The sequence below is a fragment of the Trichechus manatus genome, unplaced genomic scaffold, assembly GCF_000243295.1.
Source record: "Trichechus manatus latirostris isolate Lorelei unplaced genomic scaffold, TriManLat1.0 scaffold00032, whole genome shotgun sequence".
In the NCBI taxonomy this organism is placed as follows: domain Eukaryota; kingdom Metazoa; phylum Chordata; class Mammalia; order Sirenia; family Trichechidae; genus Trichechus; species Trichechus manatus.
In genome coordinates, this window is record NW_004443968.1 from 11,246,566 (window position 1) to 11,268,087 (window position 21,522).

Below are 21,522 nucleotides of genomic sequence, written 5' to 3' on the forward strand. Positions count from 1 at the left end.
TATAGTACACATATTGCCCTATGACAGTGGTTAACAACCCCACGACATGTCAACACTGTCCCTTCTCAACCTTGGGTTCCCTATCACCAGCTTTCTTGTCCCCGCCTGCCTACTAGTCCTTGTCCCTGGACTGCTGTGCTACATTAGTCCCATTTTATGAGGCTGTCCAGTCCCCAGCTGAACAGTGAACTTGGGGAGTGACTTCACCACTGAGATAAAAGGGTGTCTGGAGGCCATACTCCGGGGGTTTCTCCAGTCTGTCAGGCCAGTAAATCTGGTCTTTTGTTGGTGAGTTAGAATTCTGTTCTACATCCTTATCTAGCTCTGTCCAGAACCCTCTATTGGATCCAGGTCAGAGCAGTCAGTGGTGGTAGCCGGGGACCATGAAATTGAAGATTTTTACCGACTTCTGCAGTCTGAAATTGATCAAACATGCAGTCAGGATGCATTGATAATTACTGGTGATTGGAATGCAAAAGTAGGAAACAGCGAAGGATCACTAGTTGGAAAATATGTCCTCAGTGATAGAAATGACACAAGAGATCACATGATAGAATTTTGCAAGACCAACAACTTTTTCATTGCAAGTACTTTTTTTCAATGACATAAATGGCAACTATACACGTGGATCTCACCAAATGGAATACACAGTAATCAGATCGACTACATCTGTAGAAAGAGACGATGGAAAAGCTCAATATTAGTCAGAACAAGGCCAGGGGCCAACTGTGGAACAGACCATCAGTGGCTCATATGGAAGTCCAAGTTGAAGCTGAAGAATATTAAAACAAGTCTGCAAGAGCCAAAGTACAACCTTGAGTTTATCCCCCCTGTATTTAGAGACCATCTCAGGAATAGATTTGACACATCGAACAGTAATGACTGAAGACCAGATGAGTTGTGAGATGACATCAAGGACACCATAATGAAGAAAGCAAGAGGTCATTAAAGAGACAGAAAAGACCAAAATGGATGTCAGAAGAGACTCTGAAATTTGCTCTTGAATGTAGATAGCTAAAGTGAATGGAAGAAATGATGAAGTAAAGGAGCTGAACAGAAGATTTCAAAGGGCAGCTCAGGAAGACAGAGTAAAGAGTTATGATGAAATGTGCAAAAACCTGGAATTAGAAAACCAAAAGGGCAGAACAAACTCAGCATTTCTCAAGCTGAAACAACTGAAGAAAAATTCAAACTCGAGTTGCAATATTGAAGGATTCTATGAAATATTGAATGATGCAAGTAGCATCAAAAGAGGATGGAAGGAATTACACAGAGACAGTGTACCAAAAAGAATTGGTTGATGTTCAGCCATTTCAGGAGGTAGCAGATGATCAAGAACCGATGGTACTGAAGAAGTCCAAGCTGCACTAAAGGCATTGACGAAAAACAAGTCTCCAGAAATTGACGGAATACCAGTTGAGATGTTTCAAAAAATGGATGCAGCACTAGAGGCGCTCACTTGTCTCTGCGAAGAAATTTGGAAGACAGATACCTGGCCAACAAACTGGAAGAGATCCATATTTGTGCACATTCCAAAGAAAGGTGATCCAACAGAATGGAGAAATTATTGAACAATATCGTTAATATCACACACAAGTAAAATTTTGCTGAAGATAATACAAAAACAGGTGCAGCAGTACCTCAACAGGGAACTATCAGAAAGTTACGCCAGATTCAGAGAAGGATATGGAAGGAGGGATATCATTGCTGATGTCAGATGGATCTTGGGTGAAAGCAGAGAATACCAGAAAGATGTTTACCTGTGTTTTTTGACTATGCAAAGGCATTCAGCTGTGTAGATCATAACAAATTGTGGATAACATTGTGAAAAATGGGAATTCCAGAACACATAATAGTGCTCATGAGGAACTTATAGCTAGACCAAGAGGCAGTCATTTTAACAGAACAAGGGGATACTGCGTGGTTTAAAATCAGGAAAGGTGTGCATCAGGGTTGTATCCTTTCACCATACTTATTCAGTCTGTTTGCTGAGCAAATAATCTGAGAAGCTGGACTGTATGAAGAAGAACACAACATCAGGATTGGAGGAAGACTTATTAACAACCTGCAATATGCAGATAACACAACCTTGCTTGCTAAAAGTGAAGAGAATTTGGAGCACATACTGGTGAAAATCAATGACCACAGCCTTCAGTATGGATTACACCTCAACATAAAAAATAAAATAAAAAAATCCTCCCAACTGGACCAATAAATGGACAAAATATTGAAGTTGTCAAGGGTTTCATTTTACTTGGATCCATAATCAACGCCCATGGAAGCAGCAGTTAAGAAATCAACGGATGTATTCCATTGGGCGAATCTGGTGCAAAAGACCTTTTTAAAGTGTTAAAAAGCAAAGATGTCACTTTGAGGACTAAGGTGTGCTATGGTATTTTCATTCACCTTGTATACATGCAAAAACTGGACAGTGAATAAGGAAAACTGAAGAAGAACTGATGCATTTGAATTATGGTGTTGGCAAAGAATATTGAATATACTTTGGACTGCCAGAAGAACGAACAAATCTGTCTTGAAAGAACTATAGCCAGAATGTACATAGAACTCTAGGAACTAGAAGTTAATTCCCTGAAATCTGTCTTGGAAGAAGTACAGCCAGAATGCTCTTTAGATAGAAGGATGGCGAGACTTTGTTTCATGTATTTGGGACGTGTTATCAGGAGGGACCAGTCCCTGGAGAAAGACATCAAGCTTGGTAAAGTAGAGGGTCAGCAAAAAGAGAGGAAGACACTCAGTGAGATGGATTGACACAGTGGCTGCAACAGTGGGCTCAAAAATAGCTATGATTTTGAGGATGTCACAGGATCTGGCAGTATTTGGTTGTGTTGTACATAGAGTCGCTATGAGTCAGATCCGATTCGATGGCACCAAACAACAACTTTGGTCTACTCCTTTATTGTTGTTAATTGCCATCGATTTGATTCCGACTCAGTGACAGTCCTATGTGTGCAGATTAGAAATGACCAAGGCTGTAATCTTCACTAAAGCAGTCTGCCCCACATTTTTCCTTTGGAGCGGCTGGTAGGTTCAAACCGCTGACCTTTAAGTTAGCAACCAAGCGCTTTTAACCATTGTGCCACCAGTGCTCCTTGTACCATACCTATTGTTGTTGTTTTTTTTATGTGCCATGGAGTCAGTTCCTACTCATAACTACCCTGTAGGATGGAGTAGAACTGCGCCATAGGGTTTTCTAGGTCGTAATCTTTACAGGAGCAGATTGCCCACTCTTTTCCCCTGGCTACCTTTTGGTTAGCAACTGAATGCTTTAACCATTGTGCCACCAGGGCTCTATTGCACCAACTGTAGTGGTCCCTAATTTGGCAGTTATGAACCCCAGATAACAGAATATCTTCCGAGGTTCTCTTTGAGGTTCATGGTTTGAAGTTGCACTTCACCAACCAGTTCATCCCTGTTGATCAGAATTGAGTTAACCTTTGTCTCATTGTTTCTCTGACTTCTGTTGTTGTTAGGTGCCATCGAGTTGATTTGACTCATGGTGACTTCATGTAACAGATTAGAACTACCGTATAGGGTTTAATAGGCTGTAATCTTTATAGGACCAGATCACCAGGTCTTTCTCCTGTGGAACTGCTGGGTTCAAACTGCCAACTTTTTTAGTTAGGAGCCAAGCACTTAACCAAAGAAGCACCATCAGAGGCTTCTTTCTTTGACTTCCAGAAGGTGAAGTTGCCTTTTAGCAGAATTGGATTTCCAGTAGCTCTCTGAATAATTAAAATTTCTAATCACTCTGTTATCATCTGCCAGTTTCATATTGTGTATCAGGAAAGCACCATTCATATCTTCTATATATTCTCTCACTTCTGCTTCCATTTTCTTTTTAACCTCTGTCAGTCTCTACCATGATTCTATCTTTAGATTGTATTTTTCCGTCAAGGTGGATTCTTTTAACATACAAGAGAAGCTGCTTTCTCTTAATCAGCTCAGTTTCTTCGGATTGAGGTGTAGATTTCCATATCTCTACTCCCCTTTAAACCCTATTTGTCCAAACTTTGGTAATTCCTGTGAAATCCTATTTACTCTTAGATTAAAATTTTAAAGCTATCTTCTTATTTATAGTCTGTGCATTAATATTTGGCCACCTGAGACCACAAGTTTTGTTTCAGACCTTTTCCTGTGAGTTTCTGGGTACTTGCTCCACCAATGTTATTCTTCATATAGCTGGTCAACACTGTACCTTTTGATTTGTATTTTGTTTTCCAATGCCTTTTTTTAGTTCTGTTGCTTAAACCTATTTTCTCAGGTCAGCACATATTCTTCCAAAAAACCGTTTTGTACAATGAGATGCATTTCATCTCTTGCCAAGAGCCCACAGTTACGGTATCTTAAATCCTGGTCAAAAATAAAATGCTGCATTTTAACCATGCGTTTGTAGCCAGTTGTCCATTTCTGTGATCTTCTCCCTTCTCTTCCAAAACCGCAGCCCTTAGCAGTACCCTCACCTTCTTTTAGTGGTTATCTGCTCTGGGTTAATCATTTGATAGTGGTGGTGGCTTCTGCTAAAACAGCTACATGCTCTTGCTGAATTCCCTTGAGATCATTCACATTCATCTGCTAAAAGATAAGACGAATAAGATTGTTAAATTTGAGGTGGGATTAGATAAACTATAGAGTCCCTTCCAAATTAAAAATTCTGATTTCATATGTAATGAAAGTAAGAGGGACCTGTGAATTTAATTATTAAAGTATTCCCACACCGTAGCTTTTTTAAAAGAACAAATCTTTGAGTTTGTTCCTTAAGATTTGAGATTACAAGTCTCTCTCTAATTTAGCGTTATTTGTTTTTGAGTGTCCTTAAAAGAACTATACTCCTGTACCAAAGTTGCCTGCCAGCAAGTTACTGTGGTTGGGTGTATCAGAGAATGTCACTGGATTGGCACCACGGTGATGAAGTCACGGCAAAGTTGCTGTGAGTTTCCCATCCATTACCAGCTGTTGGAACGCAGAATGAGAATTATGCCAGAAATTCCTCCTCAGTGTAATGGTACATCCTAGTAAAAAGAAACTGTTCAGGTATAACTTTCTTTTAGAAACGTTTACACGTTGAAACAGCCACACTCGTAGGCCGATGTTACTTTCCTCCTCAACATATTTTGTAGTTTGCTCCTCAGGTAAACTTGTTTCGATATTGCCAAGCATATATACTTTTGCTAACCACAGTCTTATCTCTGCTACACAGATACAAGTAGAGTTAATGAAGTCCATTAGTTTAGATTAAAGTTTAACTAAATCCGCAGGCACCTCCATCTTTGTTGACCACAGGGGCACCCATGTGTCTGCCTAAAGACGTGTCCACTCCAGCAGCAATAGCTAGTTATTCACTCTTGGTTCTCTGATGTTCTCATTCCCTTTTGGGGGGTGGAAGGTCTTTTGGTTTCCTCATTGGATAATGTTATTTTGTTATTGTTTGTTAATGATGCTCCCTGTTCCTTTCTGCCATTAGAGTGGCCTGAGGGCTGCATCATATATAGATGAGTTAAACATGGATATGGGCTCCTCCTGATTTTTCATGGGTTATTGCCTCCATCTGTTCATTCATACTGGTGATTGTTATGCACAATATTGTTTCACTTTCCATTTTTCTTGCAGTTTCACCACTCTGATTGCCTTTCTACCTGGCTGCTTCATTTCATTGCCACTAACTACCTCATCTTCAGTCAAAAGCCTGAATTTCAGGACCTTTCAGGTAGATTGCCAATTTCTATTTTGGAAAGAAAACTTTGTTACGTATTTTTGTTCTTAGATTTGAGACATAGTCGACATTAAAAAAACAAAAAAAGAATAGTCACTACAGTGCATTCCTTTTAAATATGCAATATGAATTGAGGACCCTAGTTTATGGTCACTTGTGTTATATAAGCAGCTTGACTTGTGTTACACAAGAAGTTTTCTAATGATTATTTTATAGCACCCTTCCATTTTTAAATGCATCTTTTTTTTCCCCCCTGAAATAGAGAATAAGGTGGAGAAATGTGTTCTCAGGTGGCATTTGGTGGTAATAAATAAGATTTTGGTTTTAACTGCTTAAGTCAGAAGCAAAATTTAAACAGTTCAGATTTTTTTTAAAAGTTCTTGTAAAAGAAATGTAGCTGTTGTTTATTATTTAGAATACATGTAATTTATAATATATTTAATATTTATAATTATAGTATCATTCTATAATAATGAATATACTTAAGTATACCTGGTGGCGTAGTGGCTAAGAGCTCAGCTGCTGACCAGAAAGCTGGCAGTTCAGATCTACCAGCTGCTCCTTGGAAACCCTATAGGGAAGTTCTGCTCTTTCCTGTAGGGTCACTATGAGTCGGAATCAACTTGATGGCAATGGGTTTGGTTTTTTGTTTGGTTTTATTGATTCTGACTCATAGCAATCTATATAGGAATTCGTTATATTACTTTGGAACAATAAACAATTATTTTAGTGATTAAAAATGTTGCAAAACTTACTGAGCAGAGAGTATATGTAATGTGATTTTTAAGGTAAATTATAAGGTCAAAACGAATCAAAGGGTGTGCTTCCGAGTGCTGCTTAAGAGGAAAGAAAATGAAAACAGAATAGTCATCAGGGTAGACAATCAGTGTAGACAGAATGGTTTGCTCATCTTATTACCTAGAATAGAAGTGTTAGAACTAAAAGGGAAGGGGAATTAAAGATCACCTAGTCAAGTAGTTTTCAAACTCTGGACAGAAGAGTCTCCTTGGAGGTTTTCTGGGGTGGGGGGGCGGGCAGAGAGTAGGGGACGGGTGAAGGGAAGAGGAGAGAGGGAGTAAGGGAAAGGGGAAGAGCCAGCTAAAATCTGCAGTTCTTGGACACCTCCGTCCTCCCTTCAACTATAGTGCTTCTACTTTTATCTGTTTTATATCTTGGAGTTCTACGTAAGATTTTATTTGTAAAAAGGATTCTGCTGCTAAAAGATATGACAATCTCTTGGTTTTGTTCAGCTGTTCATTGTGCAGTGAAGGAAATTAAAAACTATACTGTATTTTTGGCAGATATATTCAGCCAGTCAACAAACATTGTATACCTATTGGGAGGAGGTAGGATCCTAGACTCTGGAGCCACTTTACACGGAATTCAGCTACGAAAACAGTAGATTAACATAATCAAATCAAAGCAAAACAAACCAAAACCAGTTGCCATGGAGTTGATGCCAATTGCTGGTGACTCCATTGTGTCAGAATGGAACTGTGCTCCATAGGGTTTACAGTGGCTGATTTTTCAGAAGTAGATCTGGGTAGACTCAAACCTCCAGTCTTTTGGTTAGTAGCTAAAGACTTAACTGTATTTAGCACCAGCTATGTGCAAGAAAAAACAATCCCAGTGTGGTAGGGACATTCTTATATGGTTATCCTTTAAGAAGTCAACTAAAAGTTAAACGAACTGCATTTTAATCTTAGATCTACTTTATGCCACCTTAGGTCATCTTCATTTGTAAAAGAATGAGATTATTTTCCACTTACTGTCTTATATAGATGTATGATACACATGGAGTATGATTACAACTTTGGAACTTCGGGAGAAACATACTCCATAAATCCTTTGAGTTATTAAGTTTTATAGTATTACTTATACAATTACCTATAAAGTATGTTATGACCACCTGGCATGGTAAAAAGCAGGGCCACAGGGATTTTGAGATGGCAGGATAAGGCGTTGAGGCTTTGTCAGTGATTGTCTTATGTTGCTTTGATGGAAATTGAAAGGGTATCATAGAGCTTTGAATCAGCAGTACCTTTTCAGGCCCAGGATCCCACTGGTGAGGCATCCTCTTGGGCAGAGAAGAAAATCTCCTCCTGGATAAGGGAGAATTTGATAGTCTAAATCAGAGGTCACAAACTGGCAGTCCATGGGCTTAAAGCAGCCTGCTTAGGGTTTTTTTTTTTTTTTTTGTGACAACAATTAAAAATTGTGACATGTCACATTTAAAAAACCCAGATTTCGGGCTTCTTTTGAGAAGTTGGAAGATCTAGGTACCCTGTGCCCACCCTCATGGCAACAGTAACCTGGAGCCAAGGGTTGGCTGTTCATTCAAAGGCTGTCTTAGGCTGGGTTCTCTAGAGAAGCAAAACCAGTAAAGCATGTAAATATATACAGAGAGAGATTTATATCAAGGAAACAGCTTACGCGATTATAGAAGCTGGAACATCCCAAGTCTGTGGATCAGGATAGAGGTTTCTGCCTGCTAGAGATCTGTTTGAGGACATAGATGAAGTATTTTTTCACTTGGAGCCCAGTTTTGGTTTTTTAATTTGTTTATGCTGCTAGTACCATTGCTAGGCATCAACTAAACCAGTATCCTATTTCCTACTCAGTTTATATCAACCACTGTACATATCATAGGTTTTCCATTTGTGTTGTCAAGAACACTCTGTATGTTAAAGATGTTTCTTAAAAGATTTATGCAGAGGTAAAGGGAAATGAACAGCAAACCTATTTATGATCTTACTGTTTGTTCATTTTTAATCTTGTCGTCTTCCCAGCTATCACTGATTTAAAACCCCCAAAGCCTTATTCAGACTTCAGATATTACCGTTAGAAATCCTTATGTTAAAATGAAAAAAAAGCTCACATACACATAGCGCATTCATGATCTCATGATCAAATTTTTATTTGAATCTTTAGCTAATCTTGTGATGTCTTTATTCTGATTTTTGCAGTATTACCATCTTTTTAATCAACCTTCATTTCCATGTGCTCTTTAAGAGAAATTTAATGCCTTGGAGACCTGGTGGCATAGTGGTTAAGGGCTCAGATGCTAACCAAAAGGTCAGCAGTTTGAATCCAGCAGCCGCTCCCTGGAAACCCTATGGTGCAGTTCTACTCTGTCTTATAGGGTCGCCATGAGTTGGAATCGACTCGACAGCAACGGGTTTGGTTTTTGGTTTTCAGGGCCATAGGGTTGACTTTCTCCCCACCATTCTGATCTCACTTCCCACTCCCCTCCGTGTCCCTTCCTGTGCTCCAGCCACACTGGTTGATCTTGCTGTCCATCCGACTTGCCAAGCATGTTCCCACCTCTGCCTGGAATGCTCTTCCCACAGATGGTTGGAAGGCTCCCTCCCTCACTTCATTCAGATCCCTGCTCAACGGTTCCTTTCTCAGAACAGCCTTCCCTGACCACCTGACTTAAAATACTAACAACTCCTTCTTCCCTGTGGGTCTTCCTTGCTTCATTTTTCTGTAGAGCACTGATTACCACCTGATATTGCATTATATAATTTTTAGCTTATCAGTTTATTGTCTGATCCTACCAGTAATGTGTAAGGTCCTAGAGGGGAGGGACTTTTTGTTTTTAATCATTGCTGTATTGCTAATGTCTTGAGCAGTGCTTGGCACACAGCAGACACTTAATAAATATTTCTTGAATGAATACATACACAAATAATGAAAACTTTCATACTCCTTATTAATAACTACATTTACCCAAGTTCACTTAGGATGAACCTAAGTACTGAAAGGAACCTTGGTTTTACCAAGAAGAATTTCTCTGAATGGAGGGAACTAGGAAATAAATTATTACACTGAATGAATGTTTTTGTTGTAGTATTGGCATAGCAAATGATTTCCATTAAAAACTTCAAATTTCTTTATCACCATGAGCTTAATCCAGCAAAGGCTCAGTGAGCATGTGGGGATGCCGTGTGTCAGCTGGAGTGGAGGAAGTGCTGTGTTCTGGATTAGAAAACCATGAAATGCTCGACTGCACATGCAGTGTGAACCCACATCAATTTGCAGTCAGAATAAGGGCTTTGGTGGCCTTATCAGGACCGCACTCACAGGGTGTTTTTGGCCTGTGGTAACTTCAGCTACTGCTTTTGACTCCAACCCCAATAGTGTACAGTTCTTTATTTTTTAAAAAATATTTTCTTACTTTTTTAAAGGGAGAATTTCAAACACACACCAAAATACACAGAATAGTATAATGAACCCCCTGTTCCCACCACCCAGTTACCAGCTCGTGACCAATCTCATTTCAGCTAATCCAGCGGCTTCCCCCCTTACTTTATGAAGCAAATCGCAAATACCGTATCATTTTATCCATAAATGTTTTTGGTGTGAATCTCTAAAAAAATAAGGACTTTTAAAAAATGTTACCTCAGAATCATTATTGCACCCATAAAAATCAACATGAATTCCTTAAACCATCATGCATCTAGAATGTGTTCACATTTCTAGTTAGCTCATAAACGTCATAATTTTTTAAAATGTTTGTATTAGGATCCGAATAAGGATCACACATTGCAATTGCTTGATATGTCTCCTAAGCATTTTTAATTTATAGGTTCCTCTTTCATCTCCTTTTCCCCCTTCTAATTTATTTATTGAAGAAACTGAGTTATTTATCCCATGTAGTTTGTTTATTCATCCCTGTGATATAGTTAACGTGCTCCTCTGTTCTCTATTTTCTGTAAATTTATAATAGGGTCTAGAGGCTTCATTAGATTCAGGTTCAGTTTTTGAAAAGACTACTTCCTAGGTGGTATTGTGTATTTCCATTAGAAGATGCATGCTATTTGGCTGTTTCTTTTTTTTTTTTTGTGATGTTAGCAGCCTGATGCTGTAGAGATCTTTCGCAGAGATTCTTGTCACACAGTTTCTTTACAGCTTCTTTGTACAATTACCCATTTTCAGATTCAGAAATTATCAAGTTATTATTGGGATTGTAAGAATCATTTTCTTTTATCTGAAAAGTTTTTTTAGTGGTGGATAGAAATTGAAAAGTGAGACTGCAGAAGATCTCAGGTCAGTGCAGGTACTGATACATCAGAACTCAGATAGGTCATTAAATATTAGATTTTTACATACTGGGGTCTTGTGTTATGAAAACAAACAGCAGTGCACAGGAATATAAGGTACGCTTGACAGTTATGGACTTATATTCTCACAGTTAGGAGACTTGTTGGCACAGTGCTTAAGTGCTCGACTGCTAACCGAAAGGTCAGTGGTTCGAACCCACCAGCCGCTGCATGGGAGAAAGATGTGGCAGTCTTCTTCCGTAAAGATTACAGCCTCAGAACCCCTATGGGGCAGTTCTGCTCTATCCTGTAGGGTCACTGTGAGTCAGAATCAACTTGCCGGCAGCGGATTTGGGTTTTTGCTTATTCTCACAGTTTAATTTAGCTCAATATTGTTGCTGTTAGGTGCCATCGAGTCAATTCTGACTCCTAACAACCCCATGTGACAGAGCAGAACTGCCCTATAGGGTTTTCTTGGCTGTAGTAATCTTTATAGAAACAGATCACCACGTCTTTCTCCTGTAGAGCCTCTGGGTGAGTTTGAACCGCCAACCTTTCAGTTAGTAGCCGAAAGCTTACCCATTGCACCACCAGGGCTCTTTAATATTACATTTTATGGATTGTGGAGTCTTTTTTGCTGGCCCCCAGAGCTCATCTGTAATAACTTCTGTTTTTTATCTTAACTGAGGGAGCAGTCTTATGTAACCTTGGCCTCCTAATGAAACTTAGAACTTTCCTTGAGCTTTTCTCTTTTCATCCAGGTTCCATAGCCTGCATCAAAACTTTGTTAATCCAAATTATAATAAATGAGGTTAAACAGTAGATGGAGGAGTGGAATTATAATAAATGAGGTTAAACAGTAGATGGAGGAGTGGAAACTGACTTAGCAGAAGGAAACCTAAGTGCCTGTGGAAGAGAATACTGATGAGAAACAAGCTGACTCACCTAGCCGAATCCCTAAAACCTTACAAGTTTGAGGTACCAGGTATTTCAGAAAGCACAGTGAGACTTGGGTGTGAAAACAGTGAAATTAGTTGAATACTAATTAAGAGGTTTTTGTTACACCCCACCGAGCCAGGCAACTGTTCCTCCCCATCTTCACAAGACATGCCAGGTTTATTTTTTTGGAGAAATTAAACGAAAAAAGTTATAAAATGATGGACTGCATGTATAGCTGAAATCAGAGGTAAGGAGCTGGAGTGAAAGCATGATGGTTATGTGAAAATGTGAGCACTGTATAGTGACGCCTCCAGCCTCCTTCCCGTGTGCAGCTTCTAGGAGCCTGGCAGCCAGCCATTTGCTGTCCCACTTCACCCCCATGCTCTAGGCATGAAATTGAAGCATCCTTCTCTGGCCTCAGACCAAATCTACAGGGACAAACATTTGTGAATTCTATCAATGAACCCAACAGATACCTGCTCAGCTATGCAACATCAGCAAGTCCAACCCCTGCCCGAAGGGTTTCCAAACAGCTTTCCAGTGTCTCACTCTTAAATATGAAGAGATAATTCAGAATTAACAGGTATTTGAGGCAGTCACCAACATTAAAGATAGGTACCAAAAAAAAGAAAACTAGAAGAGAAAGAACTTGAGGAACAGAAAGACACAGAACTAAAAGAAAATCTTTAAAAAAAAAAAAAAAATCCTAACTTTAATATCCTCAAAGAAGAAGAGATATATGGCCATAAAACAGGAATAGAAGGTTATTGAAAAGAAGCTGTAAGAGAACAAGAAGTTGTTCTTGGAAATGAAAAATATGATAGCAAACAAACAAACAAACAAACAAAAAACTAAGTAAAAGGTTTGAGTGATAAAGGTAAGGAAATCTCTCAGAAAATAGGACAAAAAGTTAAAAAGACAGGAGAGAAAGATTTTAAAAAATTCAAGGCTCAATCCAGGAGTTACAGTATCTAACTAATAGAAGTTCATACAGAAGAAAAGAATGGGGAGGACATTATCAAAGAAAGAATACAAGAAGTTATCCTGCTACTTAAGGGCCTGAGACAACAGATTGAAAGATTTGCTAAGTGTTCAGCTTAATGAATTTACAAAGTACATCATTGGGACATGTCAGAACACTTGAGTATAAATGGAAAAATCTAAAAATTTCTAGAATTAAAAAAACAGCAACACAGGTCACCCCCCAGGGACTGTGAGTCTGAATGACGGTGGAGTTCTGTCATCTGCATTCTGAGAGAAGTTTTCGATCTAGAATTCTGTACCAAAACAAATGAGCAATCGTGTGATTATCAATCACAAGCAAGGTCTCAAAATACTTCCTACGTACCCCCTTTTCAGAAAGCTAGTGAAGGTTGTACTTCACCAAAACTAGAGAACAGAGTGAAGGACCTGGAGTCCCGGAGAGGAGGGATCCAGCACCAGAGGATGAAGCAGGCCTAGAAAGCAAGAAGGTGCAGGGCTCTGGCTAGAAGGGAGGTGTTGGGCAGCGGCAACAACAGGAATGGATAGATTATGTGATGACTGTGACTGGGTGGATAATCGAATTGAGAGAACTTTACAACATTGGGATCAAATTAGCTGCAAAGAAAAGTAAATGAAAGAGCAAGTCAGTCATCATCTCCAGGGAAAATAGAAGTTTTATTGAAAAAGAAAAGGAACATAATCAAAGTGCTACTTGATGAAGCAGTGGACAGTGGACAAAGTGTATATAATTGTAATTTACATAATAACATAAACCCTGATTATTTATTTAACCAGAATTGTAATGATTTTGGAGGGTTTGAGGGAAGAATGGGGGAATGGGCATAATACAGAACTTGATTCTCATCTATTAAGTAGGAAATCAGTAGTTAATTTCTAAATTTGATCCATCAAGAGATACCTAGAAATCTGAAGGCAAACCCCAGAAGAAGCAGCTAAGAGCTGAAAGTGGTTGTGTCTGAAGAACAGGAGGAATGCGGGTGGTATTAGGATAGTCTTGCTGGTTTGAGTGTGAGCCTTTACACTCTGGTTTTTAAAAAGCTTGTGTATATATTACTTTGATATGAATATGAAATAATAAAATTAAAATATATTCAATTAACATTCTTTCTCTGAAAATTTTAGTGGAAGAACGCAGTTTTGTTGAAAAGCACAGATGGCCATCGAATATGTACTTGAAACAGCTTGCGGAATACAGGAAGTATATCCACTCCCGAAAATATCGATGCTTAGTAATGTAACCTGAAGCTTTTATATAGTACACTTTCGTTTTAAATTATTATTATGAAGAATGAGCTACCACTGGGTTCCAGTAAAATTCTCATGATGGAAAACAATATGGGAGTTAAAAGAGAAATCACCATACAGTCAATGTGATTATTAGTTCTCTTTGAATAAACGATTGTGGTCTTAAAAGGGAGCGTGAGGTACCACAGGCTAGAACTAAGGCTTTAACCTAGTGTGTAAAACTGTTGTAAGCTACTTTTTCCCTTTAAGAGGCCCCATTGCTTCGTGATATTAAGACCTCCCAGTTAAGAAATGTTTAAATTTTAAAAAAAAGGTAAATCACACAGGATTAATACAGAAATTTCATCATGTCTAATTGCTCTATTAAAATAAGGAGCATTTAAAGACCCAGTATGACTGTTTCTATAATGAGAAAACTATGAGAAGACTGATGAGTCTAACATGAGATTTGGAATAGGAATTGGCCTGAAATTTTGAAAGCGAAATGCCACTTGGTTCCAAATCAGCGACAGTGTTTGAACCATCATGGAAAAAAAAAATTCTGTTTTTTATGTGGACAGACCAACTGAGTCACCTTGTCTCATCCCTGGAATTCTGATCAGGCAGGAAACCTAACAGGGCTAGCTCCATGGGTCTGTAGTCTGTGTAGTCACACAGGCCTCTGCGCTTAGAAGAGCCCCGAGCTTGGTTCAGGGCCCGACCATCACCGTCTTGAAATTCTTAATAATGTTTGAACAAGGAGCCCTGCATTTTCACTTTGCAGCGGGCCGCCCAAAATATGTGTATTTCCTGGAAGGAAATTAATATGTTTTCATGCTCAAACATGATTCTCTCTGAAAGCAGAAAAGATCACTGATAATCAAGGGAAGGGAAGGAGGTGCACGCTGGAGGGAAGCGCACATAGTGGGATTCCCTCCTTTGGGGAACCTGCCCTATCCAGGGCCTCTACTGCCCCATAGCTGGCAAGTGAGAAATACATTTGAGCGTAGTCTTAGCTTTGAAACACTCACAGTTCTGGCTGTAGATGATTCTGTAAGACCAGGATGTTGGTAAGAGTAATTGATCAGTGTGGCCTTTATACCCACTTAACAAGATGCTCGTAAAAAAAGATACTTTTTAGAGAATTCACTGAGTTCAAGACTTTCTTGTTTTAATGTATTTGCTAAGATTAAGATGTCAATGGCTTCAATTGTTTGAATTATTTGATAAGGAGTAGCATGAATCTTGTCCTTTAAGATAACCCAGTAAGTTAAAAGAAAGGATATACAAATTAAAGACTTGGTACATGTAGAGAAAACGGTACTGGAATAGAGGACAGAATTTTAGTTTCACTTGTATCACATGTCTATAGAAATAATTACATCAGAAGCTCACAAGCCTAGAGATGGGAAACCAGATTACTATTTATTGTTATCGTCATTTTCACCTGTAATTCAGTATTAGAATATATTTTTCTTTCAATTTCCAGTGATATTAGCATATGCATACTTCTTCCAGCTGTTCAAAGGTTTGATTAGTTTTATACTATAGTATTAGGACCACAAACAGTTAGCCCTTGAATGTATATCAACACTTGCAGAGTAAAACAGGAAGAACTCCCTACTGATAATCTTCCAAGAAACCTGATTTTAATTCGACTATATTGATGAAGATTACTGAAATGCACTATATTTTTTTTGTTTTTGTTTTAATCAACTATTTACAAATCCCACTTAAGATTAGTACTGTAAAGAATAGCTACTGTAGTAAATTTCTAGAAATTCATTTACATTTAAGAACTTCTAAAACACAATTATAGCCTTTCATTCTTCATAAGCATATTCTTCTCTCTATATGAATTATGACATTTAAAATTCTAAGTAACTTTTAATCTAGGAAATGGAGAAATAGAAGTTCTAAAGCAAACTAAAGGGTTTCCTTGAAAATACTATTTAATGTTAAATAGACTGTAGATAGTTCTTTTAGATTGGTTGATCCAAGTGAGAGTTGTGTTTGGAAGCTGGTGCTCCATTGGTGTTGAGCATGTAGTTACAGAGTTTTGTTTTGTTTTTTTAAATGGAAGTTCTTCACCACCTTGTGTGAGAGAGTTTAACACCCAGATGTGACAGCTGTCCAGAGCTAGTGAGAACAGTAATCAAAGTATGTTTTAAACCTGTTTGGATATAGACTCTTCAAGTATCTTTGAATTTATACAATTTAAAATAACAAGAAATTTAAAAATACTTATAATAAATCACTGCTTTTTTGAGTTTTTTTTTTTTTTTAATTGAAAGATTGTTTCTAGATGGGTATATGCTTTGTGCTGATCTCTGCTTCAGGATATTTACCAACCGTTTTAATTAGAGGAGGTACAATATGTTAGAATTAAGGCCTTTCCTTTTTTACTGGGCCAGGTTTTCATCCCATTTAACTCTCTGTATACTTCTAACTACTTTGTGCTCTTATTATAGGAGACTAGACCTGTAATAGGGAAGTTTCAGTAACATAACTGAAATTCACCTTGGTGCAAGCCAGCATAATGGTGGCTTTGTACTGGGTAGTAGCAGAAGACTGAAGAATTGGATAAATTTGACTTTCAAGACAGCTAACCTTTTCAAGTGTTTAAAAATGACACTACACTGATAGTTAATTAGACAAAAATGTCTTCAAAGAGTACTTTATTTTATTTAAAGCATCTGTTTAATTCAACCTTTAATAATTTTGCAAAGAAGGGTATGTGTGTATTTTAATATAGCCTGACCTGGATTTATATGTTTTTAGCTTTAGTATTTAACATTTTGTAACAAATAAACCTTTTTTTAAAACAAGTTCAAAATAGCATACTGTAGTTATTCTACCTTGGATAATAAAAATGCTGAGATGAATTTGGAACATACTGACTTGCATAATTACGTTTCACATAATTTTCATTACTGTGTAAAATATTTAGAACATTGCTGATTTTGTAGATGACTTGTATGTGTGTGGTGAGATAAAGAAATTTATATTACCTTCAGTAGCTGGTACAGAATTCCTCTTAGCAAGGTAACAGCCTTTGCTTAGAAAAATGATTTGATAATTAACATATAAGTGAATCCTCTGCAGTCTTAAGTGTTTAGGGCCAAGGATTTAGAGAAGTGGAGAAGTTGGTGTGCATAACAGAGGCTAAGAATTTGGAACTTCTTGTGACTGAGGAGGAGCCCTGGTGGTACAGTGGTTAAGAGTTCAGCAGCTAACCAAAAGGTTGGCAGTTTGAATCCACCAGCTGCTCTTTGGAAACCCTTGGAATCGACTCAACAGCAACGGGTTTGGTTTTTTTCGGGGGGGAGTGACTGAGGAGTCAAGATAAGGGGAAGAAGGGAAAAACACTAACTAGATAGTAGATAGGTGGTAACTTTGGTGAAGGGTAAGACAGTACACAGTACTAGGAAAGTCAGCACAACTTGACCAGGGCAAAGTCATAGAACTTCTCAGACACATCCAAATGCCCTGAGGGACCGAGCTACTGGGCTGAGGGCTGGGGACCATGGTCTTGGGGGACATCTAACTCAACTGGCATAACAGTCTGTAAAGAAAATGTTCTACATCCGACTGTGGTGAGTAGTGTCTGAGGTCTTAAAAGCCTGTGAGGGGCCATGTAAGACACATCTACTGGTCCCATCCCGGCTGGAGCATAGGAGAATGAAGAGGACCAAAGACACAAGAGAAAGATTAGTCCAGAGAACTAATGGACCACAACTACCACAACCTCCACTAGGCTGAGCCCAGAACAACTAGATTGTATCTGGTTACAACCATCGATTGCTCTGGCAGAGAGCACAATAGAGGGTCCAGGCAAAGAGGCAGAAAAATGTAGAATAAAATTTCAAATTCACACAAAAAAGGCCAAGCTTGCTGGTCTGACAGAGAGAGACTGGAGTAGACCCAGGAGTATAGACCCCTGGCACCCTTTTAACTTAGTACTGAGGTCACTCCAGAGGTTCACCCTTCAGCCAAAGATTAGACGGGTCTATAGGGTGAACAATAACACACGTGAGGAATGTGCTTTGTAATTCAATTATGTATACAAGACTAATGGGCACACTAGCCCAAAAGCAAAGACAAGAAAGCAGGAAAGGACAGGAAAACTTGAAACAGGGAACCCAGGGTGGAGAAGGGGAGAGTGTTGACACATCACAGGGTTGGCAGCCAACATCACAAAACAATTTGTGCATTAATTGTTTAATGAGAAACTAATTTGCTCTGTAAACTTTCACCTAAAGCACAAAAAAAAAAAAAAAAGAAAGAAAAAGGAGCTATACACGGGGATGGATTACGGATTGTGCATTGTACAATGCAACCCCTCCCTGAAGACTCCCAAATTGCCAGTAAAGTCAAATAGCCACTAAACTCAAAAAGGGCTGTCTACAATTGGAATTATGTTCCTAACACAGATCTGATCCGGGCACACATCTTTCTAGAAGAAGATCCCTATTGCCTATAGAAGAAACTCCACAATCCTCATTGCTTGCAAGGTCTTTACAACCTGGTCCTGTCTTTTCAGCCTATGCACTGTCCTTTCCCTCCCCAGTCTTAAGATACTGGACTGTCCATGCAAGTTATGTACTTAACACACCTCAGACTCTTCCTATGGCTTGGGTTGCCATCTTGTCTACTTTGGAAATCTCTACATATTCTGTAAAGTCCAACTTAATCATCATCTCTTTTTTTTTTCTATGACACTCCTAGGAAGAATTCATTGTTTTTGCATGTGTCTTTTGTTGGCTCTTTATTCATACTTTTCTTGTGGCAGTTACCTTTCTGGAGATTCTGTCTTAGTGGTTTCTACTTGGTTATAACTTGAGGGCAGGAACCATGTCTTGATTTACCTTTGTGACCCTCTCCCTAACTCTCCACCACGCACAGATCCTGGCATAGACTGTGTATAGTAAATGGCGCTGAAAAGGCCAGATTATCTCAGCTGGAACAATAATTGAAAACGTGCAAATGCAAATGAAAAGCATGCTTACACTTGAAGCTTGTTTCCCCTATGGCAGGAGTAATCAGAGTCAGTTGGTATGTGGGTCCCGGGGTGACCAGGGTGGCCAGCTGTTGGTGAAGTTGATAAACATTCAGAATGGAAATGTGATGGACTATTGAGGGGATATAGAGCATGTACAAAATGATGTTTAGAGACACCTGTGCCTGGGCGTCTCCATTGGAGACAGGGCAGTAAGGTGGGATGGGGGGATGGAGGAGTTCCTGTTGGTAAAGGGGAACCGCTCCCAGTGTCATACACAATGTTAGACTGTATGCCAATGACCCTGACTGCATGCAAATGATTTCCCTGGCACGTTGCAGACTGTTTCTCAAAATCTTAGTTGTGGGAACACTTACACACTGCTGGTGGGAATGTAAAATGCTACAACCACTTTGGAAATCGATTTGGTGCTTCCTTAAAAAGCTAGAAATAGAAGTACCATACGATCCAGCAATCCCACTCCTTGGAATATATGCTAGAGAAATAAGAGCCATCACACAAATAGATATATGCACACTCATGTTCATTGCAGCACTGTTCGCAATAGCAAAAACATGGCAACCTAGATGCCCATCAATGGACGAATGGATACAACTATGGTATGTTCACACAATGGAATACTATGCAATGATAAAGAACAAAGATGAAATATGTGAAACATCGATGAATCTGGAAGGCATTATGCTGAGTGAAATTAGTCGCCAAAGGACAAATACTATATGAGACCACTATTACAAGAATTCAACAAATGGTTTAAACGCAAACATTTTTTGATGCTTACGAGGGTGGGGAGGGAGGGAGATGGGTATTCACTAGATAGATAAGAATTATCTTAGATGAAGGGAAGGACAACACACAATACAGGGGAAGGGAGCACAACTGGACTAAACCAAAAGCTAAGGAGTTTCCTGAGTACAACCAAACACTGAGGGACAGAGTAGCAGGGGTCTGGGGACCATGGTTTCAGGGGACATCTAGGTCAATTAGCATAACAAAGTTTTTTAAGAAAATGTTCTGCCTCCCACTTTGTTGAGTGGCATCTGGGGTCTTAAAAGCTAGCGAGCTGCCATCTAAGATGCATCAGTTGGTCCCAACCCACCTGGAGCAAAGGAGAATGAAGAACACCAAAGTCACAAGGAAAATATTAGCCCAAGAGACAGAAAGGGCCACATAAACCAGAGACTGCCTCAACCTGAGACCAGAAGAAATAGATGGTGCCTGGCTACCACCAATGACCACCCTGACGGAATAAAACAGAGAGTCCCTGATGGAGCAGGAGAAAAGTGGGGTGCAGAACTCAAATTATAGTAAAAAGACCAGGCTTAATGGTCTGACTGAGACTAGAGGGACCCCTCTCAGTCTCTCCATTAGCCCAACACTAAAACCATTCCCAAGGCTGACTCTTCAGACAAAGATTATACTGGATTATGGGCCATAAATTGATACTTGTGAACAGAGTGCTTCTTAAAAAGCTCAAGTAGATACATGAGACTAAATGGACAGCTCCTGTCCAGAGGTGAGATGAGAAGGCAAAAAGGGACAGGAGCTGGTTGAATGGACACAGGAAATCTGGGGTGGAAAGGAGGAGTGTGCTATCTATCACACTGCAGGGAGAGCAGCTACGGTCACATAGCAATGTGTGCATGAAGTTTTGTATGAGAAACTGACTTGAACAGTAAACTTTCACTTAAAGCACAATAAAAAAGAAAAATCTTAGTTGCCCTGCTCTGCTGTTACCACTTAATGTTCAGCAATGAGCTAGTGATTAACATTAGTATAAGTGTCTGACATTCTCTGAACATTTTCAGAAAATGTTGTTAGGTGCAGTCGAGTTGGTTCCGACTCACAGTGACCCTATGTACAACAGAAGGAAACACTGCCTGGTCCTGCACCATCCCGCAATCATTGTTGTGTTTGAGCCCATTGTTGCAGCCACTTTGTCCATCCATCTTGTTGAGAGTCTTCCTTTTTTTCGCTGACTGTACCAAGCATGATGCCTTCTCCAGGGATTGATCCCTCCTGATAATATGTCCCAACTATGTGAGACAATATCTCACTGTCCTTGCTTCTAATGAGCATTCTGGCTTTACTTCTTCCGAGTCAGATTTGTTTGTTGTTCTGGCAGTCCATGGTATTTTCAATATTCTTCGCCAACACCATAATTCAAAGGCATCAGTTCTTCTTCGATCTTCCTTATTTTCAGGAAGAAAATCCTTGCTCCCATCCCTGGTTCCCAGGACCCTATTTCCCACCTCCCTCATAGGTAATCACTTTTACGCCTGTTGACCTAGATGTCCCCTGAAGCCATGGTCCCCAGACCCCTGCCCCTGCTTCTCTGTCCCTGAAAGTGTTTGATTGTATTCAGGAAACTACTTAGCTTTGGTTTAGTCCAGTTCTGCTGACTTCTTCTGTAGTGTGTGCTGTCCTTCCCTTCACCTAAGGAATTCTTGCTTACTTTCTAGTTAGTGAATAACACTCTCCCTTCCTCCCCACCCTCGTAACCATCAAAGAATGTTTTCTTCTGTGTTTAAACCTTTTCTTGAGTTCTTATAATAGTG

At 39.3% G+C, this 21,522-nt stretch overlaps 1 protein-coding gene across 1 annotated transcript in view; it reads left to right on the forward strand.

The window, feature by feature from the left end:
* RHOBTB3 (Rho related BTB domain containing 3) overlaps window positions 1-14,383 on the forward strand; it is a 71,127-nt gene extending 56,744 nt beyond the window's left edge. Inside the window, exons 11-12 of the mRNA XM_023730127.1 lie at window positions 5,629-5,725; window positions 13,843-14,383. Coding sequence (XP_023585895.1) covers window positions 5,629-5,725; window positions 13,843-13,958 — 213 coding nt within the window. The 3' untranslated portion in view covers window positions 13,959-14,383. The remainder of the gene's footprint in view (window positions 1-5,628; window positions 5,726-13,842) is intronic.
* The last annotated feature ends 7,139 nt before the right edge of the window (window positions 14,384-21,522 follow it).